Source organism: Lutra lutra, chromosome 14, assembly GCF_902655055.1.
Source record: "Lutra lutra chromosome 14, mLutLut1.2, whole genome shotgun sequence".
In the NCBI taxonomy this organism is placed as follows: domain Eukaryota; kingdom Metazoa; phylum Chordata; class Mammalia; order Carnivora; family Mustelidae; genus Lutra; species Lutra lutra.
The window spans coordinates 62,572,061-62,597,208 of record NC_062291.1 but is presented as its reverse complement, the minus strand read 5'-3'; the positions used below and the strand labels follow the sequence as shown (position 1 = coordinate 62,597,208).

The 25,148-nt window shown below is 56.2% G+C and overlaps 2 protein-coding genes across 2 annotated transcripts; both read right to left on the bottom strand.

Moving 5' to 3' along the window:
• Positions 1-5,950: 5,950 nt before the first annotated feature.
• TRIM8 (tripartite motif containing 8) lies at positions 5,951-19,603 on the bottom strand. Its single transcript, XM_047702377.1, has 6 exons — positions 18,685-19,603; positions 9,562-9,657; positions 8,986-9,219; positions 8,144-8,175; positions 7,894-8,009; positions 5,951-7,540 (listed from the first exon to the last, which is right to left on the bottom strand). The coding sequence occupies exons 1-6, from the start codon at positions 19,252-19,254 to the stop codon at positions 6,933-6,935; spliced, it is 1,656 nt and encodes a 551-aa protein (XP_047558333.1). The 5' UTR covers positions 19,255-19,603; the 3' UTR covers positions 5,951-6,932.
• On the bottom strand, positions 19,477-23,779 carry LOC125084408 (classical arabinogalactan protein 9-like). Its single transcript, XM_047701638.1, has 6 exons — positions 23,696-23,779; positions 21,891-21,963; positions 21,511-21,631; positions 21,267-21,452; positions 19,740-19,925; positions 19,477-19,525 (listed from the first exon to the last, which is right to left on the bottom strand). The coding sequence occupies exons 1-6, from the start codon at positions 23,777-23,779 to the stop codon at positions 19,477-19,479; spliced, it is 699 nt and encodes a 232-aa protein (XP_047557594.1).
• Between the last annotated feature and the right edge of the window lie 1,369 nt (positions 23,780-25,148).

Here is a 25,148-nt window from a genome sequence, read left to right as displayed (position 1 = left end):
TCTGCCTCCTGGGTGGCCATCTTGTCCCCTGCTGCCTCGCCCTCGCCCTCACCCTCTTGGTGCTCAGAGCTGTTGTTCTAAAACGCAGTTCCCCTGCTCGGATGTCTTCGGGGGCCATGGGGCTATGGGACTCAAGGCCAAACTGTTTATTCTGTCATTCAAGAGCCCTCTGACTTGACCCCAAACCTTTTCTACGGATCTGTCAATCACGGACGCTCTCACGGACCCTGAGCTTCACAGGAGCTGTCCTCGATGTCCTGCAACCTAACCGACCCCACCCCCACTCCAGAATTTTATTTCCTCACCTGTGCTCATAGTCCCCTTCTCTCTGGAGTGGCTGCCCCTCTTCTGGGCTTTTCTTACTCCTCTTTTAGGACAAGATTCAAGTCTCATACACCCAGGAAGATGGCCGGGTACCCTCTAGCCCACAGAGCTCCCCTGTGACATTTCTAGAGCCCTGAAAGCCTCGGCATCCATCCATACAACCATTCATTCATTGGTTCATTCATTTAGCGAATTATCTCTTGAGCACTTATAATGCCTTTTGCACTGCCCCCTTCCCTCCTGCCCTTTCGACTTCATTACTCACTGCTCTGCCCCTCACTCTTTCCAGCCACACACACACCCTTTGCTGTTCCTCTTCCTCTGGTCTTTGCACTTGTTCCCCTCCCGCCCCCCGAACACTGCTGTTTATGATACCCTGAGACCTTGCCTCCTCACATTCTGAAATATTTTCTTTTCAAGATTTTATTTATTTGAGAGAGCACAGAGGGAGAAGGAGAGGGAGAAGCACACTCCCCACTGAGCAGAGAGCCCAACATGGGGCTCGATCCCAGGACCCTGGGATCATGACCTGAGCTGAAGGCAGATGCTTAACTGACTGAGCCACCCAGGCGCCCACATTCTGAAATTTCTGCTTAATATCACCTTCTCAGTAAAGCCATCCCCGACTATCTCCCCATATAAAACTCCCATGTCCCTTTACCCTTCTGGCATGTCCTACCCCTGTCGCCCTGCTTTACTTGCCTTCACAGTTCTTATCACCAACTCACATTTAGTGATTTATTGTCATCTGTCCCTTACCCCACCCAGTTACCTGCTCCAAGCGGGCAGAGAGTTTGTCTGTTTTGTTAACTGATGTGTCCCCAACATGGAAACGGTGCCAAGAATTAGAGGAACCTCAATAATTCTTTGTTGAATAAATAAATGAGCAAACGAACAAAACAGGTGATGTCCTAGGCTCTGGAAAATCAAAGATGACTAATATTTCATGTCCTCCAGGGACTCACAGGCTAGTTGGACAGGTAAGCTCTGCTGCATGTAACCTGACATGTAAACTACATAATCGGAATACAGTGTGAGAGTCCTAAGTGCATGGACGGGAGAGTGGTTGGTGCACAGGAACAGAAGCATCCTGAGAGCCATCAATGCCCCAAAGTGGATGGTGCCAGAAACAAACGTAGCACTTTGCGTGCACCATTTCATTTCTCCTAGCACCCTCCTGGAGAGGGTAGGGAGGGGCACACAGCAGAGGCAAAACTGAGTTGAGGTGTACAATCCAGGCAGAGGGCTCAGGCTCAGCAGAACCACCAGGGCGTGGAAACACCCGGGCTGCTGGAGGACTGATTCTGAGCCTGTGACCTGATAGGAGGAGCTTGGGTTGTTGCAGCTGCTGGAGATGGCATTTGGTGTGGCTGTAGAGTTCCTCTCTGTCAGGCCCTGAGTTGTCCTTTTGCATCCAAACCCCCTCCCTGCTCAGTGACCTGCCCAAGACAGAGATGTGGAGAGTGTCTAGTGACAACATCCATTTCACAACCAGGCAGCCTGACATCCGTATGTCACATGACTCACTGCCTTTCCGTGCAACCCCCTACCCCCCAGTCCCCGGTGGACCAGAAGTCCGCACCATCCTTAATACTCAGGTCTTGGACACTGCTCTTGGATTTCACTCTTTACCTGCAATTTTGAGATGTTGCCTGTGCCACCACTAATACCCCGTTCTACAAGCTGTTGAAAACTCTGCCACGCACCACCCCAAGCTTCTCCCCCTTCTTGCCTCTGTGTAAATAATGAAAAATAATCTGTGGCACTGAGCAGATGGGTTCTTTCTCAAGAAAGACCCAATTATTGAAGATCTAGTGTAAGGGGAAGTCATAAATATCCCATTTTGCTGCAGTTGAGAGGAATTAACCACACAGCAATTAAAGGAAACTGGTTACCTATGGAGGAAACATGCAGACTTCCAGTGCGGAGATCAGGGGTAAGCCTCTTGCCAAGGCCCTGCATCATAAATGCCAGGGACAGGGGATTTTAGGGAAGAAGCCCTGGCCTCCTGAAGGCTTCCTCACTCAGTGGGTGTGATTCCCATATACGTATCATAGAGAATATGGTAGAGATCACAGCTCTATCCACCAGATTTCTATTTGTTATCTGTATGAGCTTTCCCAGCGGAAGCAGTGTCTTGAGGAATTTAAGCAGAGGGTGACTACATCTTGCTCTGGAATGGAAGAGAGTCTTTGGAAAGGGTAGGGTGTTGGAGGAAGAGAAAAGCTGCAGGAGGAAGGTGGTATTTTTGAGGCCAGCCCACCTCCTGGTCCAGATCTATAACCTCTCACCTGATGGGCCCCTAGTCCTGCTGTCTGTACCCCACTCTCTGGTCTGTGTCATTTCCTTTCAGCCTCCATGGACATTTCGGGAATCTTAGCCCTGAATTCCAGGGCCTTGCCCAGAGTATAGGGAAGGGGAAATCCGAGAGTGTTCTCAATTTCCTTCCTTGCCCCTTAACTCAAAGAAACAGGACTCAGAGGGTTCTAGACCAATACGAGGAACCCAGGTTCTAGAGATCACTGTTTCTAAGACACCTCCAAGGGAGAGCTTTTCAAAATCATACAGGGAGACCCCCTCACTGTAAAAGAGGGGCTAAAATGTGGTGGAGTCTGTTCAGGTACACCTGGGAATCAGTTTTCTACCTCCCTTTACCCCGCAACCCCAGTAGGTCAACATCCCCTCCCACACGCCCTTTCTTTGTAGGCCTAGATCACCAGGTTGGGGAAGAACATAACCTAGACCCTCCATCCACCCACCCTGAATTTACAGGGCAGCAGAGGTGGGGTAGGGAATCCCCCAGGGGGCCAGGTTCGATCTTGAAAGTGTGCCTTGGTTCTCCCCCACCCTCGGATGGGAGAAATTGAAGGTGTCTGAGGAAGTGGCCTGGTGACAACGACAGGGCCTTGAGTGGGTAGGTGTGAACAGAAATGGAGGAACCCAGAAGTGAGGTTGGAGGGTGGGGTCTCGCCTTGGGAGAGGGGCCGAGGCGCTGACTCAGCGGCTGCCCCACCGGGTTGCAGCTCCCGACTGCCCCACCCCCGCCCCGGCCCCGCAGGGCGCCCTTTGAAGCCGGGAGGGGGCTTTGATCTGGGGTCTACCCCTCTCAGCTGGCCCAGCCAGATGCGCTGGGGGAGGGACCGGGGAGCCGACCACCCCGGCCTCGCCTTCCCTGCACCCTCCCTGCCACCCCCACCCCCAGACTGTTTCCGGCTGTTGCGGGGACAGTCGACCCTCCCCTCCCCCACGCCTTGCAGCTGTTCCCCAGCTGCGCGGCCCCACCCTAAAGACAGCTGGGAGAGAGGCTGGGGGCTGGGGGCGGGGAGCGGGGCGCAGCTGCTGGGCCCGGGCTGGGACGCGGAGGGCAGCGACATGAAAGAGCTCGGGCGGCGCGGGTGGCGAGCGGAGGAAACCCCCCGGCGGTCGCCTCCCCGGGGGCTGCGCACATCTGGGCCACAGCAGCCGACCCCCATCGGTGGGGTGGGGGAGAGGCCCTCCTGACACCCAGCCCTTCCCGGAAAGGGGAGGAGTGACGACCTCTCAGGGAAGGCGGGAGGGCAGCGCCTGGGTGTGAGAGCCGCTATCTCAGCCGTTCGCAGGATGAGGCACAGGGTGGGGGTGCCCAGTGGTGTGGGAGTTTGCACACCAGGGCCGGGCAGGGGGGAGGGAAAGGCCCCCTTCACGCCTTCTCTGGCAGGCTTGTGTCTTGGGGCGACTCCAGCCCTTTCCTGGCCTCCTCTGCCCCTGACCCTTTGGGGAGGTGGGTGACAGCTGCTCCTATGAAGCCAGGGACAGCTGGGTGGCTGGGGACAGCTGGATGGGGTTAGCATCTCCCTGCTTCCCTGGTTGCCCTGGCACCCCCAGGCTGTACTACTGGCAGTTGGCTGCTTTGCCTGCGTGTGTAAGGGTCTGGGGTGGGCTTCCAAAACTGGGACCTGGTGGGGCTCAAACCCACCCTACTCCCACCAGAGTCTCCCTCCATATCTCAGTCTGACTGATGTGTCTGGAGAGAGGAGCACCCCCCCACACACACACAGCTAAAACAAAACTAGGCCAAGTGGGAAAGAAATTGGGCAGCTTTCTGTCTTGGCTCCCAACCCTTGGCACAGAAGATGTCCTAGGGCCCCTGACAACAAGAGAAAGGGACAGTGAGACCGGAGCAGATGTGAGTGGAGTTAAATGTCTATCTGTCCACCAGCACCTGCCCCCAGGCATCCTTCCACCCTGGGCTGCAGGGGTGCAGTGCTCCAACCATCTGCCTCCTTGCTTTAGCCCCAAACAGGTGCAGGGGAAGAGAAGGGGGCAGGCCAGCTGTTGTCATCCTGGCCTGGCTCTGGCTCCCTGCCAAAGTGGGGAAGGGGGAGCAGCAGAGCAAGGGCCCACCCACTCAACACTGAGTCGTTTTCTATTCCCACAGAATGAGAAGACACAGCTTCTACTTAGCACGACCAAGATTCCATTTGGGTCTGGCCAGCCTACTGGCCACACCAGTACCAATACCAGAACATGGCCTCACCATACCCTCCACCCTGGATCCTTACTTTTATGAGAGGGGGACTGACTAGGGCTTCATGAGGCTCTGACCCCTGGCACAGGACAGGACTTACCCATGGCTCCCTGCCTTACTCTAGGTTTCCTGGGATAGGAGGCATTCAGGCCCTGACTCTACCCACACAAGGGAAAAGAGAACTAGATTCCAGCAAAGGTCGCTCCTCCTACTAGTACGGAAGAAGGGCACAGGCTGCTTTCTGACGTAAGATCCATGCAAAGTTTAGGCAACAACCAGAGATCCTTTTTAAAGATCACTCCCTCCGCCCCCAACAGAGGTGTGCTCCAGCCCCGCCTTCTACCCAGGGGTCCCTGTGACAAGCAAGACCTTAGCCAATACTTCATGGCAGCACTTCTTTTAACGAAGGAGTTAAAAATACAGGTCCCTCGGCCCTTGATGGCTCCCTAGGCATCAGCCCTTTTAATAAGCTCCCAAGACATGCTAGAGAGTTTGAGCACCTCTGCCAAAAGGGATGAAGGCAGAATGTCTTCTTCACCTTGCTACCCTACCTCCATGCCTCTCAGAGCCAAATATTTTCCTGCCTGCTCTTGGCCCATATGCAGGGGCAAGGGCCCGGGCCCAAGTCACCACCAGAGGTGTGGAGCTGAGTGACTCCCCTAATGGGGGCCAAGGCCCACTTAGACTAAATTACAAAAAGAGAGTCTGCTCTGTTTATGCCCACAGCCCTGCATACTGCCTGGCACTTAGCATGTGCTCATTAAATATTTGTAGACTGAAGCAGGTAATTTTGCAAGACTCACAGAAAGGTATTTCTTCCTTTGTCTGTTCTAGCTAAGAACATGCTGGCAGAACCTCAAAGAGATGCCAGGACCTATGAAGCAGGGGGCTGGGCCTGGGAGGCCCTCGCTCAGCAAATATTTGTCAAATGAATCCAAGGCTGACAGGAGATGTAGTTAGTGCCTGACGAATTGATATTCACAGGCCTCGAACTGTCTAGACGGAGCACAGAACCAAGGCGAGGAAGTCAGGGGCTTCCATCCCTTGGTGCCCTTTCTTGAACCAACACCTGAAGACCCTAGGCCTGGGGGAGTGAGGGGTAAGAGGCGAGGCAGGGAGTGGGACTGCGCCATTACGTTTATTAGAAGGTTGGCTTTCGGTGTGTGCTCTAGACAGATTACAGAATAAATACCTGCGCCTTGAGAACAGGAAGTCCACGATTCATACAAAGTGCTCACTACAGGAAGTTGCTGTGTCAAAATCCAGGCAAGGACCCAACTCGGGGCAGCGGCTCCTCCCCCACTGACCTCAACAAGGGCTGTGCTATGGTTTTTTATTTTATTATTTCTTTTATTTCTCTTTATTATTATTAATATTATTATTATTTGCTTTTGCTGTGGTCACTATCATTGGCAAAGTTCCTTTTCCCCTTTCCTGGACATGGGGTTCCTGTCTTTAAGATTCCACTCTGAGGCTGAAGGTGCCAAAAGCTGCTTGAGAAGTGGCCTTTGAACTCCATCTGGGAGGATGTTGAGAAGGAAGCAGGAGAAATCATTCTTGGTTTAAAAAAAAAAAAAAAAAAAGCCCCACAATCTATAGGTCATTTCTTGCTCAGTCAGTGATCAAACTGCCCAAAAGAAAAATGAGAGGAGAAGCAGGCCAGTGGGCACCACTGGTCCTTCCTCCCAGGGCTGGGTGAGGAGGGCTGGATCCCCCAAGGCTTCAGGGGAAGCTGAGGCTCCTTCCAGCCACAGGGGTAGGAAGGGAAAGGAGTGGGAGAAAAAAGGAGAGACAGAGAGAGAGCTCAATGCCTTGAAGTAGACGTTTTCCCAACTCCTGGGCCACCTGCAGCCCAGCCCAGGCCAGCTCTCACTGTCACCTCTGCGTCCAGGAGATTCATTTAAAAAAAAAAAAAAAAAAAAAATCAAAAACAAAGCCCCAAACAAAACAAAATCCAAAAGGAAAAGACTTGGGGGGAGCGAAGGAGGAAGGGAGGGAAGACAGGAAGGTAGAAGGGCAGGTCTCTGGATGCGTAATTCCCGAGCCACTGGGGGGCTGGGGCGGGGGGAAGATTCCCCAGCACCCCACTGCCTGCGCGGCGTTAGCTCGTCACGTAGTGTTTGGTGGACGGCTGCCCATACACCCTGTAGAAATCCTGGTGGCCAGGCTGCTGGGAGGCGTCGAGCCAGTCTCTGACCGCCAGGCCAGGAAGGGACTGGGGGACGGAGGGTGTGGGCGGGAGCGGGTGTGAGTACTCCTGTGAGGGCACTGTCCAGGGAAAGTGGCCGGAGCGGGGGTAGGGCTGGTGGCCACCATGGTTGGCCACGGAAGAACAGTAACAGTTGTCCACAGAACAGACGAGAATCTTGCGGCCGCCATACTGGGGGAGCATGGGCTGCTGGGTGGCGGAGCCATTGGGATACTGTGATGGGGGGAACACAGGACTTGAATGCACTGGTTGGGCGCCGCCCGGCAGAGCCACCAAGTGCTGCGTGGAGCTGCAGGGCCCCAGGGGCTGCCCTGACTGGCCCTCGCCGCTGGCTGTGCCCGCTGCCCCATACTGGCTGCCCACGGGGCCTGACGACGTCTCTAGGAAACTGGCCTCAGGGAAGGCCGTTGAGTGCTTGCGCTTTTCCGCCCCAGAGCTGCTCACGCCACAAGGGTACAGGGGGACGCTCTGCAGGAAGGGCACCGGTGTGCTGAAGGGGCCTGCGGAGAGTTTGGGGCAAAAGTTGCCAAAGCTCCCATCCCAAGCAACCCAGGCCTCCTCTCCCCACTTTCTATCTATAGAAGCAAGCTCATCACATCATGCACTGTCTTGGTCAACGCTGCCTACCCCATTAGCAGGTGGAAACTGTTATTATGCCCATTTTACAGCTGAAGAAACTAAAGTTTAGGGAGGTAAGATGGCTTTTCCCAAGGTCCAAATAGCTAGAAGTGGCAAAGCCAGGATAGGAAGAAAAGTCTATCTGACTAGGCCGTGCTGCCTCTCAGAGAGAAGGCTCTGGCATTCCTCCCTGCCCAAAGGGCTCTCTCTTTTCCATTGAGGATACCACCCTCACCTTCTAGCATCTTCCGCAGCTGCTTCTCCTTCTTGGCCACCTCATTCAGGAAGAGCTTGGAGTTCAGGTGGCCGATCTTAGGGGGAGAAAGGCTGCTGCCCGTGCAGGTCTGGGTCCTGGGGGCAGTGGACGGGGCATCTGCTGTGAGGAGGTATCACCGGTGAGCCTGCCCTACCTCCCCCCAGTGGGCCTGGCCCTCCCTGCCCTCCCCCAAACGTGCTCCCCTGGGGGCCAGTGGCCGTCTGCTCACCTGTCCATCAGGATTTTCACAGACTTGGTGTTCTAAGGGGAGAGAAAAGAGTTAGTCAGTGGGAAAGGCAACATGGGAGAGCCTCCCCATTCTCCCTCTCCCCAGGCAGGGCTGACCATCTGATTCCAGCCAAAGTGTGCTGCTAAGTGGGGAGGGGAGTATCTCCATTTCTAGAAGATACGAAGACCTGACATTTATTGAGTACTTACTATGTGATAAACATGCAAGTGATTTCCATACGTCCATCATTTTATCTACACAACTCCCCTGGGAGGAAGACGTTAGAGGCACTCAGTCCTCTATCAGAAATTCTTGGGGCCAGATGTGTCTTGGAATTTGGAATTTGCTGGATTTTAGAAGGGGACTATGGTGCCTGTACTATATAGTACATATGATCCCCAGTAGGACACCATCGTCTAATACATCAACGTTCCTGAAGTCAAATGTTTGAATCCTTGTATTGAGCAAGATAAATAAAGACCATATATTGCCAACATGAGTTCAGGTCAATTTTTCCTGTAAAATGAGTTGTCAGAACTTTTTCTACTAGTGTTCAGAGGCTTTTAAAATTTGGAATTGTGGATAGAGGATAGTAGGTTGCTCTGTCTTATGAACCCCATTTTATTAGTGAGGAAACCCAAGCACAGGGCACATCTATGACCCACTCCCCAGCTCACGAAGCTAGAAAGAGCGGGGGTGGGAAGGCTCCGAAGCCACGCAGGCTCCGGCTCCAAAACCCTGTGAGCATACTGCTGCGAGACACTCGCCCGGGAGCCAAGGAAGGCCGACTCCAACTGAGGCATGAGCCCAGGGCCCAGCAGCTGGTCCCGGCCCCAGCCCACCTTCATGAAGCTGACGTCTTCTGTCTTGTCGAAGAGCAGCTGCAGGGAGCCCAGCAGCTTCTTGGCCTCCTGCATGCGCTCCCCAAGGTGCAGCGCCTGCGCTGCGTTCTCACTGCAGAACTTGGCCTGGGCCTTGTCCAGGACCTCCACCGTCTGCCGCAGGTCCTCATCCAGCAGCTGGTGCAGCTTTTCATACTGTAGCCGCACCTCCTCCTTCAGCTGGCTCACCTTCTCCTGCAGGCACGGGGGTGCGAGCGGGTGGGCGGTGAGTCCTGGGGACCTCCAGCTGCTGCTCCCGCCGCTCTCACATCCTGGACAGCAGAGTCTGGGATGCCCCCACCCCGAGGCTGCCCAAGGCTCCCGAGAGCAGGGTCTGACCTGTTCGGTCCCTGCTGGTAGCACAGGGCTCTGGGCCAGCTACCTCTGGCCCCGGGAGGGGCTCATCCACCGAGTAACTGACCTAGGGGATCTGGCATGGAGTCAACCACACAATAGATCCTAGCCCAAATAAGGAACCAGCCCGAGGCCCTGCACCCAGGCCTCCCCACCCCATACCATGCGCTTGGGCTTAGCTACCTCCACCAGGCGCTTGTCTGACTCAAGCTTGTAGAGCTGGTCCTCGATGTCCTGCTCTCGCTCCTCCAGACGGTCCTGCTGCTTCATCAGCATCTTCTGCAGGGACAGGTGGGGAAGGGGCGTCAGAGGGGGCTGCAGCTCTATCCCTTACCAAGGATGGGGGAGCACCACCCTTCCCTCTATAGAACAGACTCATCCTATAGAGTGACTCGGATGGCCTAGATTTCTGCCATCTAGCCCTTTCTGGCCCCCACGCAATCCCAGGGGCCTGGTGACAGCTGTCTGGCCAGCCTGTTCCCTGGAATAGCTTCCCACACATATCTAAACCATGAGCTTTCTGAGGGCAGGGTCAGGCCAGCCCCTGCTCTAAGTGCTTTTCCTGTATAGACTTATCTAATCATCCCAGTAATGCTATGAGTTAAGTACTATTATTATCCTCATTTCAGAGAAGAGGAAACCAGAGAGATTAAGCAATTCATCCAAAGTCACACAGCTAGTAAATGTTGGAGCTGGGATACAAACCCAGGTGATCTGGCGGTAGGGTCTGTTCTCATGCAAAGCAGGCCGCCTCTCTCTGGGGAGCTCCATCTTAGAGATGAGAGCCCTAAGATGCAGAGGAACAAACAAGCTTCCAAAGTCATACAGGCCCTCTGGCCTGGTCCACAGATCTCACCCTATACTTGCCTTACTGCACTTGGGGGCGTCAAGGGCAGCTACCCCTTCCTTTGCTCTTGATGCTGAGAGCTAGGCCTCTAAGTCCTTGCTAGCTCTCTCAGACTGTCAGCCGACCCAGGTGGAAGGGAGACTCTGGATTTCCAAAGAACGCAAGGCCACTTTACTGGAAGGTGCCAGACCAAGTTGCTCTTCTTCTCAACCCTCCATCTCCTAACAGCCTAACCTGGCTGTTCCACCCAGCCTGTCCTCACCAGACATGCCTCTTCCAACACTGTCTCCTTCTGCTCAAGAACCCTCAATGATGCCCTCCTTCCAGCACTTTGGCCACAAAGGCTTTCTGACAACTTGACTCACCCAGCCAGGTGGACTGCTCTCTTGTCCCCAAGGCTCCCTGCACATGGGAATTCCCTGCACGCTGCTGACAAAGGGCCTCCTTCCTCCCTCTCCATCCTTCAAGGCCCAACTGAAGGCCCAGCGACCTAGGAAACTTCCCATGGCCCATGCTCGATATTTGTGCTGTGGGCTGACAGTGGGCTGTCATGTTGTGCCTCCCCTCTGTCGCTGTGCTGTGCGGTTATGGCAGCTGCGAGTCACATGTGGCTATTTAAATTGAAGTGAATGGAAATAAATTCAGTCAAACATCAGTTCTCCAGTTGGGCTAGCCTCAGGTTCGAGGGCTCACTAGCTACCCGGAGCCAGGGGCTCGGGTACTGGACACTACAGGCACCAAACATGGCCACGATCACAGAAACACCTACACAACAACACTATTCCATAGTCAGCCTTGCACAGTGTGGTCCCAACTCTCTGGAAAGCTCCAGGCCTGCTGAAAATAAGGTTTTGCTGCTCTTTTTCCACTTCCCTTCCTGGCCAGGCCACACAGGGGCCACAGCTCCCTACCAATGCCGAGCAGGTTGACTGAACAAGGCTGTGGTTTTGCTACAATGTAAGGTTTGCAAAGCAGGAGGCACAGAACAGGGCTCGCAGTGTCCACCCTACAAGGAGAGGTTCTTTTTCTTCCTCTGTGTGGGCCTCAGAGGCCCTCAAGTTCAGCCTATGACCCCCACTCTTCACCCAGGCCCAGCTGGTTTCCTAGAGACAAGCTGCCACCCGTCCCTTCCTGGTTCCTCCTACCCATTTTACATTTGGGGAAACCAAGTCCAGCAAGGGCGTTGGCGACCTTGCTGTGAGCTGGTATCTGCCCTGGAAACAAAAACCAGGACCCAGGGGGACAAGAGGAGGTGGTGGGGGAAGGCTCTCAGCTTCTAATCTGGAGAAGCTGGGGGTCCACCTGCCCTGCCCCCACTCCAACAACTTGACCACTGACCTAGGACAGAACCTCTAAGAACCAGCCCCAGGAGACTTTGCCCTGCCCCCAGAGCTTTGTCCTTCCAGCAGGTCCCCGCACAGGTCCAACATGCACAGGGGTCTGCTGTGAGCCTCAGAGTCAGAACCTGTGGGAAACACAGCTGGGCGGGGGGCAGAAAGAGGTAGTCATGCATCCCCCCTGGGAAACTGCCCACAGCTATAGGAGGAGGGCAGGCAGCGACCCTGCAGCACTGCCCAGAACAATCTGGGCCCGGGCCCCCCTCACGTGACTGCTGCACACGGCTACACACATACTTGCATCCAGCCCCTACACAGTGAAGGCTGGGCCCCCTGAGGGCCCCAGACAATTAGGGGAGGCCTGCCATAAAGGCAAGGTCACCAGGACTCCCCTTCAGGAACATGAGGGTCTATAAGACTGGCCCCAAATTGTTGCCTTCTGGCTGCCTTGCACCCACATTCAGAGAACAGGGCACCCCCCTCCTGACATGTCTCAGATTCCTGGCCGCTCTTGTCTTTTCTGTGCTCAGGATATCCGCATGCCCAGTCTTACACTCACACACCATGGTCTCCCTGCCTAACTACTTCCCACGACCAAACCCATTGGCATCCAATTAGGGACACACCTGGGGCTCAGCCTGATGAGGGGCAGGAAAGAGGCAGCCCCCGGTAGGTTCTCAGACCAATTTCTCCATGACGCCTGGAAGGGGGGCTGTACACTCCCACCCTCCAGAGCAGTGGGAAGCCCCTCTCCCACCCACCAGGAACCCCTTCAAGGAATTCTTAGCTGACTCCTCAGGGAAGAGCCAGAAGAGCCACCTCCCGTCCAGTCCTAGAGGTAGAGCTGAGCCTTGTCCCTCTTCTAGGCTTTTCTCAGGGCCTTTCCTGGCAGTGCTTCTACTCTGGGACCTTGCATGCCCAGCAAGGCAATGGCCACACTCTCTGGCAGGTAGCTGGGTTTTACTTCCCCTCCCCCAGTACAGAGGCCATGGAGCTCCTGTCTCTGCTGCGGGGGTAGGTAGGGGCAGGGGCAGAAATGGGAAGGAAACTGGCTAAGGGTTGCCAGTCATCACGGAGGGCTGGGAGGGGGGCCCAGGGCCCCATGCTGGCCAGCTCACCCTTGCAGAACTGCCCTCCCTTGAGGCCCACTGATCTTAATCCTGCTACAGACAAAACCTGTGGGGAGGCAGGGGGTTGCGGGGATCACTGTTACCTCAGGCACTGGGAAACTGGGAGACTAGGGGAAGGGACAGGAATATCTACTTGCTGCCTCTTCCGTAGCCCTCACCTCAATGACTGAATTGGGTTACGAGAAGCTGGAAGATGGGAGACGGGAAGCAAGACTGACCCCTGCCCCCCACTACCGGCAGTCTCTTTCAGTCCCAAGGTCCAGGAAATAGCTGAGGGCTGAGGCTCCACTTCCCACCTGGGGAAAACACACAGCTGAGAGATAGGACCAGATTTTCCAGCTTCATTCAGAGCATGGGCTCCCAACGAGGGGTGGTGGGGGGCACTTTACGAACTGCTCCCAGCCCGCAGTGAGTCACCTGGACTGTGGCACACCTCAAGGGCGCAGGTACAGGAGTAGAGCAGAGCAGGGACCCGAGGGCTGGCGCAGCGGGGCTGGAGGGCCCAGGCCTCTGGCAGGAGGGAGGAGGAACAGTACCAGGCCCAGCTCCACTCAGCAGCACCCCCCCACCCCCGCCCTGATGGAACCCGCTCACTCCTGATCCTGGCCCTTAGGCCTTTTGTGGTCTGCTCCTGGGCCTGTGAGGGCAGAAGCATCAGAAAGCCTCGGGGGCACACCGTTCCCATCCCCTCACACCTGGCAGGGAGGAGAAGCAGGCCCCAGAAAATCCTGCCGCCCAGGGTTTCAGACTCTGCCTTGAGCTGCTCCCTCTGGTGCCCCTCCCGACTCAGAGAGGGGGCACTTCTAGCTCCTTCTGTTCCTGCCCCAGGAAAGCCTCGCATCCCTCTGGAGTCTAACTGGTCAGGCCCAGCTGGTATTTCTGACGCCAAACTGGACTGGGCAGACGGGTGAGGCCAGGGGGCCTCTAGGCTGCATAAAAGTTAATAAATAATAATAATAAAACCCTCAAGTCAACCTTGAAGAGAAGCAAGGTCAGGAGGGAACAGGGCCCCAGGGGCTGGGCCAGAGGCAGGACCAAGGTTTTCAAACAGGGCCAGGGCTGGGACCAGCAGCCCCTGTGGTGGTGGTGGAGGCAGGGAGAGGCAGGAGGGGAGAAGAGGGAGCTGGGCAGCTGCACACCTTTCTCTGCTCAGGCCCCTGTCTGGAGAGCACTCATCCCAGCTCCAACTCGGGCTGCAACCCCTGCTCAGGGCTACCCTATCCTAGCCTCCTTCCCAGGCTGCCACGCCTGCCCCCCCACCCCGACTCTCTCCCTGAAGCCCTCTTCCCAGGAGTACGCTGGCCTCCACTCTCCCTGGGCCAGAGTGCTCTCCCCTGGTTTCAGAGCAGCTGCTGCCTGCCCTAGACGCCCCTGTCCAGGCCTCAGCCCCTGCCTCGGGCTACCAGGTGGACAAACCCCCTGGGGTGGGGGGCAGAGGCAACCAGAGACACAGAGGCTGCAGGGCAGGAGCTGGGTGAGGAGAGCAGCGGCAGTTGGGAGACAAGCCCCGGCAGACCCCAGAGAAGGTTTCCCAGCTGCAGAGTGGAATTAGCTTTTGCCATGCAGAGAGCAGCGCTCTGGGGCAGCAGAACAAAGAGGCGAGAGAGAAAGCCCCCCTTTGTCTGGGCTTGAATGCCAGGCCAGCCGGGAAGGAAGGCTTTCCCAGAGCCAGCGATGAGGCCAGCCAGGCCTGCCTGCTCTGTCCAGGGCAGGGGCCCAGGCCGGGCCCACCTTCCGCCTCTGCCCACCCACAAGGCCTTCAACACAGCCTGGCAGGACCTGCCCGGACCTCGGCCTCCAATGCCCGCCTCGGGCAGCAAGCTCCCCCTTTGGTGAATTCCCTCTTTCCAGCCCCTCCAAAACACCCCCACCAGTTGAGAAAGTCACACAGGACTCAGAGCCGGAGCAGGCAGCCGCGTGCCAGCAGCACGGGGCGGATGGTCCTGCCGAGCCACTCAACTCCCAGCCCCAGGTACCCGGCAGGCGGAACACGCGGCCACCCGCCTCACTCAGGGACGTGCGCCCACACACCTTTCTGACCCCGCAGCGACACGCAAGACCGCCACGCAGCCAAGTCAGTCACGCACACGGTACTTCCTCGGAGAGACACGTGGGAGATACAGCAAGTCAGTCACATGGTGAGAGACACAACCGGACACGCTGGTTACACACGCACGCGCGCACATACACCTGCAGACAGAATGCCTGCACAGCCACCCAGGGCTGCGGAAGGCAGAGCAATCCACAGGGCGTGCGGGACAGGTGCCGGGCTGTGTCAGCAGGACCCTGGCGTGGAGGCAGGGCCTGGGCCTCTGCCTGGGACCCAGGGCCCACCTTCCTTGCGGACTCAGGCTCGTCAAGGAAGGGGCACCCCACACACACCCCAGCTACCCCCAGACCCGGGAGGTCAGGAGTAGGGTCGGGGGAGGAGGGAGCAGCAGAGCCTGGTGCTGCCTCAGTTGGGCAAGCCTGGGGGAGCCCCTCGCTCCCACAGCCTACCCAGAGATAAACACGTGGGGCCAAGCCATCAGATCCGCTCCCGGGTCCCAGTGCAAGCCCTCCAGCCTGGGGGCCATGCGAGCGGCATAACCTCACCTCTAGCAGCTACAAACCCCAAGTTGGCCTGAGCAGTGGGATCCCCAGGCCCTCCCCAGAGAACATCTCCTCTCGACACTAAACCTACAAGAAGCAAGGAAAAGGGTTCTGGCAACATTTCCAGCTTTGATCTGGGGTCCTAGAAATGCCACAGAGGCACACTATGACCTGAACACACACATGCACACACACACACACACACCAGGACACCCTGAATAGCTCCTCAGACATGTATGTAGGCCTTATCTTGGGTTTTCTTTCCAGGTTAAAGATGGTTATGAGGTAGGGATGCTCCCAGCCTACCCCAGTTCCCTATTGCTCAGATGAACCCCTAAACCAGGGGGCTGGAAGAGGGTTTCATCACCTACCACTGCCAGGCTCAAACCTACCTGGATATCCCAATTATGGGAATTAGCTTCTCAGGGCCTCAAAGGGGTCTAGGCCCATACCAGAGGGGTCTTTGGGGCCCACCCAGTGTATACCAAGGCTTCAGGGCAATGCGGCCTACACTGGCTTCCCAAGGACAGAGTGGAGCAATAGAGTGGCAGGCCTGACTCCGGGTCCCCTGGTACCCTCCAGGCTGGAGAAGCCCGGCCTGCCTTCCCACTGGGCCCCTGCTCGGGATGACTGGCCCATGCTCCTATGGGTGCTTCTGAGTATGGGACTGGGGCCACCAGGGAGAGGTTGATCCATTTCCTATTTGTGGCCAATAGGGCATTTCAGCGGGCCCCCCCACTGCCCCCTCCCACCAGGGGAGGACAGAAGCGGAAGCACAAGAAGAGGGGCTGTACTTGAAGGCATGAGCCAGGTCTCCATACATCTGCTCCTACAACCCAGAGCATTCTATTGCTCTCTCATCCTCGGTGTCAGCAGAGGCCCTCAGGCAAGGGAAAAAGAGGCCCAGGGAAAGGCCCCGCCCCCTGGCTGGAGGACGGACAAGGCACACCGGGTTCTTCCATTCAGGTTCCCCTCCAGCTCTTCCAGGCCCCTGAGGGTGAGGCCCCTCTTCCTCCACATTCAATAAAAAAAGTCCAACTCACAGTGAGTGGCCCTGGCCTATTGAAGGGTTTCCAACTCCAGTGCCCCGGGTCACTGGAGAGAATCTGGAGGGCTAGGGAGGGAGCACCAGGAGGGGGATGAGACTCAGGCCGCTGGGCACAGATGCTGAGCGCACAGAATTGCACATCTGGCCCTGAAGCAACCCCACTATTTGTGAGCCTGCCCACACCAGGAGCAAAAATGAACAAATGAACACACACACACACACACACACACAGGCACACACATGCACGCACACAGCTGCTGACAAAAGTTCAGCGCTTCCTTCCCATCCAGCTCCTTCCATGAGCCAGGATCAGGGACCTGCTGGTGGGAACCCCAGAGTATACTCTGCATGCAGGGGCAAACCACCTCCCGCTCCTCCCCAGCCCCCAACTGTACAGATGAGAGACAGGTGCATTTAAGGGCAAAGCAGTCTAAGACGCCTGCAAACACAGACACACATCTAAAGATACCCTCCTACTACCGAATCAGGCACAATTATGTTTTCTCCCCACCCAAATGAAAAGCACCCCTAGCACTCAGACACAGTTAAGAGCAAAAGCGTGGGTGCAGGCACACATTCACTTATCACCCTGGCTGCTGCCCCCTCCCCGGTTCCTTTCAGCTCTGACTTTCCCTTCCTGTCACTTTTTCTGCTGCCAATCCCAGGACAGAGAACTGGACAGCGCTCCTGCCTCTGCGCTCTCTCCTCCTCTCCTGGCCTTTCCATCTTTATTAATAGTAGCAGCTTCCCAATACTGAGAAAAGTCTGGGCTCTGCCTGCCCTGAGTTGGGGGTGGACACCAGGGGCTCATCAGCTTCCCCTGGGCTTCTGTTTCCCAACTCCCGGGGAGGGGAGAGAATGGCTCCTCTCTCCATCCCCTCCACCTCCTTTAAAAAGAAACCAGAGGTCCTGTCCTGGTACAAAAACCCAGAGCTAGCCCATCCGATGGTAACTAATTATACAGTAAATTTTATTTGTTATCCCTGCCCTCAGCCTGTGGCAGCCCTCCTGCCTTTTGTTAGTTGTATGTGTATGTTTTTTAATTGCTAAACAGTGACTCATTCTGACTGGTCCCCCCCCCACAGGAAACAGCACCCGTCCACAACCGTCCCCTGCTCAGAGCTTCCTCATACCCAAGCTCCCCACTGGCCTCGACCAGCCTCGGGGGGGGGGGGGGGGGGGGGGGGGCCCACCCAGCAAACACTCCCGGTCCAACCAAAGCCCAACCTCACCCCCATGATATCACACCCAGGCTCCAAGCTGGGGCTTTGAGATGGCTCAGTCTCAGGCCAACACCTTCCTTCTGGTATGACTCAACCCTGAAAGCCAGGGGACCAGGGAGGGACCTAGGAGGAGCCCCCCTCCACTGAAGGGGACGGAAGTATTGCCTCAGTCCAGCTCCAAAGCCAGGCCCAGAGGCCTGAGGGGGAAGGCGGTTTTGACATTGGCTGCCGCTGCCGGGTGTATACAATGGGAGGGGATGCGGTTCCGTAATCACCCAGCCGGCAGCCCAGGGGAGCCAGCTGCCTGAAACCAGATTGCAAGGCAGCTCAACCTTAAACCCACAGGATTCTTTTTCCGTCTTCCACTTCCCCTCCCCAAATGTGGGAGGGCTGTGATAGAGGGCTGGGCTGGGAGAAAAGGGCTCAGGGTGGTGAAGACACATACTTCAAGGTTTGTTCATCGGACGCAGGCAACACACACAGGCTCACCGAAGGCAGTGATTCTCACACATGAAGAGCGGGCTACTGGGAATAATCAGAATGGCTGAGACACAGTTCAGTGGGGCCTCTGGCCAGTCCAGGCCTCCTCCAGATAGATACCAGAGTTCTGTTCTCCCTCCGGAAGCTCCCCTCCACCCCCCCCCCCCCCACAGTGTGTTTCCAATAGGGCTTGAAAGGAACATGGCTGCTTTTGTTTACTTCCTCATTGGTATGCCAGCATCATGGATCGTGTCAGCCACAGCCGGGGCTCCAGGACACTCATTACATAAACAGCAGCTGGAGAAGCAGGACCTGGGTCACTGCCTTGGTGACTTCCCATAGGGCCCACAGAAACAAGGCTGGAGAAGGGAGCTGCTCGCACAACAGAAGAGCAACACCCAAACTCTACCCCTCACCTCAATTCTAGAAATGACTCAAAAGATGGACCCTAAGAGTGCAGGTGCAGGAACGTATCAAGCAGCGGGGGAGGGGGGGGGGCTTCTTCCCAGGACACCGCCCCTAAACTTTCAGGGTAGCAGAGTTTGGAAGGGGGCCTCTGGCCTGATGTTACCAGAGCTGGCCTGTCTGGAGGGGTGGTCCCCGGGCGGTAGGGAGCGCGCGCGCGTGTGTTTGCGTGCGGGGTACTTGCCCGGATCTCATTCCTCCGGATCTCCACGTCGCACACCGAGTGTCCCTGATGCGCACCGCTGTAGTAGCAGCAGTACTGGCACACGGCCACCTGCTCGGCCTCACAGTGGTAGAGGCGGTAGGCGTTGTGCTGGGGGCAGCTCCAAGCCCGCACGTCGTCCGCCTCCACCAGGAGGTGCCCGCGGGCGGTGGAGGGCTGCTGCAGGTGCGTCTGCACGTGGGACTGGCAGCAGGGCGCCTCGCAGCGCAGGCAGACCTTCTGCGCGGGCAGCGGGGGGCCGCGGCGGCAGAACACGCAGTGCAGCGCCGCGGGCGGCTTCTCCACGTGCAGGGCGTTGAACTTCTCCACGATGTTGGTGAGCTTCAGGTTCTTCTCCAGGCCCGGCTTCTGGTTGTAGGCCTGGTTGCACTCCGGGCAGCGCACCAGGCCGCTGTCCTTGGCCCACGCCTCGCCAATGCAGCCCCGGCAGAAGTTGTGCTTGCACGGCAATTGCACCGGCTCCACGAAGACATGCAAGCAGATGGGGCAGATGAGCTCCTCCTCGAAGCAGTTCTTCCAATTCTCCGCCATGGCGGCCGCGGGCAGGGGGCCCGGGCGGGCCTCCCCCACTGCCCAACTCTGCGGGTCCGTCCCGTGCAGCTGCAGGCCCACTGAGCCCCGAGCTCCGGACCCAGGCAGCCCCGACAGTCGCTCAGTCACCAGCGCCTTCCGCGCGCCTGCCCCCCAGAAGAGGGAGCTTCGGTCCTCCCGCCGCGCGCGCAGCCGGCTGCGTCTCCTCCTCCTCCCGAACGCCTAGCGGGAGGCGGCGGACTGCGCCAGGGCCGCGGCCGGGACACCAGCCCTGGAGGGGAGCGCCGGGGTCCAAATTCCATATAAGAGGCCGCCTCCGCCCCCGTCCGCGCGGCTAGGCCAGCGGCGGCCCGCGGCCTGCGCCCGGCTTCGCGGCTGACATTGGGGCGCGCCCCGCAGCGGACAGAGCCCGGGAGCCGCACACTTCCTCAGGCGGCGGCGGCGGCGATGGGGCTCCCTCCCGGCTCGCCCGCGCAGCACCTCACTCGCCGCGTCCGGGGTCCGAGAAGCCGAGGAAGCGGGAGCGGCCGAGCCGAGGGCAGCTAGATCGGGAGCGGGCGGGCGACGCGAACTGGCGGTCCCCGGACCGCGGCGCAGGCGCCCCCCGGCTGGCCGGCCGGGTGCGGGTGCGGGTGCGGGCTGCGGGGCGCAGGCGGGCCGACTCCGGGGCGCTGCGTGCGCGCAGGGGCAGTCATTCAGATGAAATTCCAGTCCCCGGCCAGAGACACCAGCCCGCCTCTGCCTTCCTCCTCCCTTCACAAATAGAAACGGAAGGGGGAGGGAGAGAAGTGGAAAAAAAAAAAAAAAAAAAAAGCCAACCAGAAAGGGAGGGAGAAGCCCCGGCGGTGCTCCGGCCTGACCCCCTCTTCGCGACTTCTGCGCTTCTCCGAGGCCGGGCGCCCGCCGCCCCCGCCGCAGAGAGACCCCGCTCTCGGTCTCCGCGCTGGGCGGGCGCCTCGGCTCTGCCGAGGAAAACAAGGATTGATCAAACTAGAAAGGAATTTTTCTCAACTGCTAATGAACAGGAGGCTCAGCTCCCGGCCCTCCCCTCCCCCCCCCCCCCGCCCCGGCCCTCCCCCTTCGCCACCCCGGCCCCCCTCCCCCCCACTTTCTTTTCTTCTCGGCCTCTGCTCCGGCCTGGAAGGCTCGGGGCTGCGGTCGGAGCCAGCCTGCGGCGGTGGGGCCGGGCCGAGCCAGCCGGGCCAGGCTGCCTCCCTCAGAGCCCAGCCATCTTGGCTCCTGGCTGCGGCCGCGGTGGCCGGGGGTCCGGGCGCGCTCGCTCGAGGGTCCTGCAGCGGGCTTTCTCTCTCTCTCTCTCTCGGTGGGATTTTTTTTTTTTTTTTTTTTAAGGGGAGGGCTGGCGGCCTCCCTTAAATTAGGAGAGAGAGAGGAGAAAACGCCAAGTCCCGATTTCTCTCCACCTCTGCTCCACCCACCCCGGTCCTTTCCAAAAAAAAAAAAAAGATTAGAATTGGAAGAAGTCGGCAGAAAGGCGAGCTCCGGCGGCCCCCGGCTGCTGCCCAGGCGACGCGTCCGGGGCGGGCCCACGCCTGTCGCTCTGTCTGTGGGTCCGTTTGTCCTCCTGGAGCTTCACAACTGAGGGGAGGGCACTTCGGGCAGGGTCTCCGCAGCGGCAGTCGCCTCAGAGCTTTATCCTCAGATCAAAAAAAAAAAAGGAAAAAAAAACCCCAACACTCTCATCAGGGCCACCTTCAGCCATCTTGCGCGTATTATTATTTCAGGAATAATCTGTTTAATAAAAATAGCTGCGTCTCTGGCCCCCTCCCCCGCATTCTGGGCTCCCCGCCCCCTTTTAATAATAATCTCGATGATAAAAATGATCTGCGCGCCGGGCAGTTCTTTTCCTGCTTCTGCTCGCTACGGCTCCGGCTGTTCCCCCGGGAAGGGAGCGCGGGGCGGGGGGGGCGCGGCTGGGGCTGGGGTGAGTCTCTGCTGCCCGTCAGTCAGCCCCCTTCGCCTCAGCAGCGAGGGAAGGGCGCCCTCGCCGCTACCTGGCCTTTGGAAGGAGGGCGGGCGGGGGAGGGGCCCCGGCTCGTGGGACCGGCTGGAGGGGCGCATAGGGGTCCCCGATCTTCCCGCCACAGTCTGGCCTCGGAGTCTGCAGCCCGGGGCGAGGGGATACAATGGGCTCCGAGCAGAGTGCGTCCGGCAGGGTGGAGATGCGGGCGGGCAGGGGTCTGCGGTGAGCCGGACTCTCGAGGTAGAGCAGAGACAGGCGGAGGGTGGTGTCCCTACATCAAGGCCAGTCCCGCTACACGGGAAGGGGGCGGGGAGACGGGGAGGAGGACGGGTGGAGAAAGCGGCAGCGCAACTGCGGCGCCTTTAATCAGCACCCGCTGGTTCGGCCCACCCGGCACTGGAGACCGGAACGGACTGGGAGGGGAGGGGGGATAAGGGCGGGGCGTATTGTCCGGAAGTGCTGTTACAGCTGCTGAAGCTCCCGGCTCCTCCCCTTTTTCCTGTCTGGAGTTGGGGCTGTTCCGGAGGCTGCTCCCGCTATTGGTCCCCAAGCTAGAGCTCCGCCTCTTTGGGGCGGGGCAGACGCGAGAGCCTCACGTGACTTGCACTTACTTCAGTACATTAAACACTAGGGTGGGAGGAGAGTTCCGCGCTACTTAAAAGGGCGATGATGTCGTTGCGTAGTGGGACCACCTCTTCCTGGGCTTTTTCACCCGTAGCTCTTTTTACCTGGGAGGAAAGGGAGGGTTTATCAGTCTGCTCCTTCTGTCTGACGTAAGTGAACAGGGAACTGTAAAGATTCACCGTGGCTATTTCCCCATGTCCTTAATACTTTCCCCCACATATCTGACACTTAAAACTACCAAGCAAAATAGGCATTGTAATCCCTTTTCTATTAATAAGGGAATGAAGACTTAAAGAAGTGGAGTAGTCTGCTGGAGGTCGATGGGTCAGTTAACAAATATTTTAACAAAAGCCTGGAAGTGCCAGGCATTTTTCTGGGCCCTGGGAGTCCCTGGAGAACATATACCTAATAATAATGATTAATACTAATATAATCATATCATAAATATTGTTATTTTATAATATATATAAATATTAGTGTTACATATACAGGATAATTTCTGTGATAGAGAGTAAGGGGTTCACGCAGGGCTCCTCAGAAAAGTGACATCTGAGCCAAGACCTGAATATTCAGGAGTCATCAGGCCATTAACAACCCTGGGAAAGAGTGCTTCAGTCAGAAGAAGAAACAAATGGGAAAGCAACAGATTAGGCATGCTCCAGGGCAGAAAGAGGCCCTCCAAGGGAGAAGACAAGTAGGGGACAGAACATGCAGGGTCTTCTAGGTCATGGTAAAGAGTTTAGACTTCAAGATGGTTATGAGAAGCCCTCAGATTTGGGATAAATTCTGGAAGTAGTGCCAACAGGACTAGATAAAGATTAGATATGGGGTGGAGAGGAATCAACACATTAATAGGAATGGGATCAAGATGTGCTTATCACTGTATATAGTATGTGCTTTTGAACTTTCAAAATGTTACCAGGTATATAAAGTTTTTTATCCCTCCAAAATGTTTTTAAGTGATTCTTAGAGGAGTTGGCCCTCAGCAAGTCTGCATGGTGGTAGCACACACCAAGAAGGAGAGAATTGAAGAGAATGAGCTTGGGTGGGGAGATTTTTCAGTAGCTCTAAGTTAAATTTGAGTTGGCTCCGATATCCCAGTGGCGATGTTGCAAAGACAATCGTATGTACAAAGTTGGGGGAAGGTTTGTACTGCGATTATAGATTTTGGAGTCATCAGCAATTACATTCTGAATGGTAGAACTGAGATTCAAATCCAATTCAGAGTAACCAGTGGGTCCCTGATCTTTCCATAAAACCAGAGGGCCTCACTGCTCTAGGAATTCTGTCTCCTTATTCTTGACTGGGGGGCTAATGTGGGCCCTTCAATGACAGAGCCCATGTGTCTTCAGCCCTTTGCATTCCCCCCACCCCGCATGGGTGATCTTTTGTTGAATGAATGAATAAATGAATGCCTGCATGTCTGAATTAACAAACAAGGAGAAACAATAAAGTCTAGTTTGGAGTTGTTGGAGGGTCCTTCTCTGGCTTCCTCACCAACGCCCTCCAGGATAATCTAAAAGATTCCTCACATTCCCCACCTTTCTAGACCGCCCCCCTTAACTTATAAGATATCATACTCTTCTGGTTTTTTTCTTATCTTTCTAACCACAAACTTCTCCAATTTCCATCTCATAAATGTTGACAGTCCTGAGAGCCCTGCCCTCCATCCTATCCTCTTACTAATCTATACCTGCTCCCTGAAGCCTCTCACTCCTAACGCTTTACTACTGTCTGTAACCTGGTGGTTTCCCACTCACCATCTCCAGTCGGAAAGTTCACCTTCCTGGCTGCAGGTCAGTGTAGCCAACCCTGACATCCCTCTGGATGTCTCACAGGCACGTTGAATTCAATGTATTGGAAACTAAACTCATCATCCTCTTCATATTCCAGCCCATTTTCCTCCACTGTGTCCCCCATCTCAGTCAGTGGGACCTGTCAGCAGCTTAGTGACCAAGCCAAGGATCAGGGAAGCGACCTTAGTATCTCCCTTTCACCTCCCTTAACCATCCAATCAGGCGTTATAGATGCTTTTCTCTCTCTCTCTCTTTTTAAGATTTTATTTATTTATTTGTCAGAGAGAGAGAGAGAGAGCACACGAGCAGGCAGAGTGGCAGATAGAGGCAGAGAGAGAACTAGGCTCTCCGCTGAGCAAGGAGCCCCATGTAGGACTGGATCCCAGGATCCTAGGATCATGACCTGAGCCAAAGGCAGCGGCTTAACCAACTGAGCCACCCAGGCATCCCTCTCTCTCTTTTTAATTAAGGATTTATTTATTTATGAGAGAGAGAGAGAGAACATGCCTGCAAGCGCAAGCCAGGGGAGAGACAGAGGGAGAGAATTTTACAGCAGACTCCCCACTCATGACCGAAATTCAATTCCATCTCAGGACCCCAAGATCATGACCTGAGCTGAAACCAAGAATCGGACCTTCAACCAATTGAGCCACCCAGGCGCCCCTATAGATCCTTCTCTTAAATATCTCTCAGGTCGGGGGCGCCTGGGTCCTCGGTGGGTTGAAGCCTCTGCCTTTGGCTCGGGTCATGATCTTGGGGTCCTGGGATCAAGCCCCGTGTTGGGCTCCCTGCTCAGCGGGGAGCCTGCCTCCCCCTCTCTCTCTGCCTGCCTCTCTGCCTACTTGTGATCTCTGTCAAGTAAATAAATAAAATCTTAAAAAAAAAAAAGATTCTGGAAAAAAAAAGTATCTCTCAGGTCACCCATTTGTATACTAGTTGCTTGCTTAACCTCATCACCTGGAGGTACAATGAATATCAAAGTCTGCATGTCCAAAACTATGGTAATTTCTGTACACACTCCTGCCCCTATTCCTTTGAAGTTGTCCACTTCTCGGTGAACATCCCATAGCCAACCCTTTGGCAAATCTTGCCACTTCTTCACATCTCCATTACTTCACCATAATCTCTAGCCTGGATTATTTCTGTAGATTCGAAGCAGTTTCTCTGCTTCTGCTCTTACCTCCCAGGTCAATTCTCAACACAGTAGCCAGAGAAATCTTTTTAAAATGTGTAGACTGTGGGGCGCCTGGGTGGCTCAGTTGGGCAAGTATCAGACTCTTGATTTCGGCTCAGGTCATGGTCTCAGGGTCATGGGATCAAGCCCCCCTGTGGGGCTCCCTGTTCAGCAGAGAATCTGCTTGAGATTCTCTCCCTCTACCCCTCCCCCTGTTCACTCTCTTTCTAAAATAAATAAACCTTAAAAAAATATATATGTCAGACTATGTCACTTTTCTGCTCAAAAATCTCCTGATGGCTTCCCACTTCAGAATAAA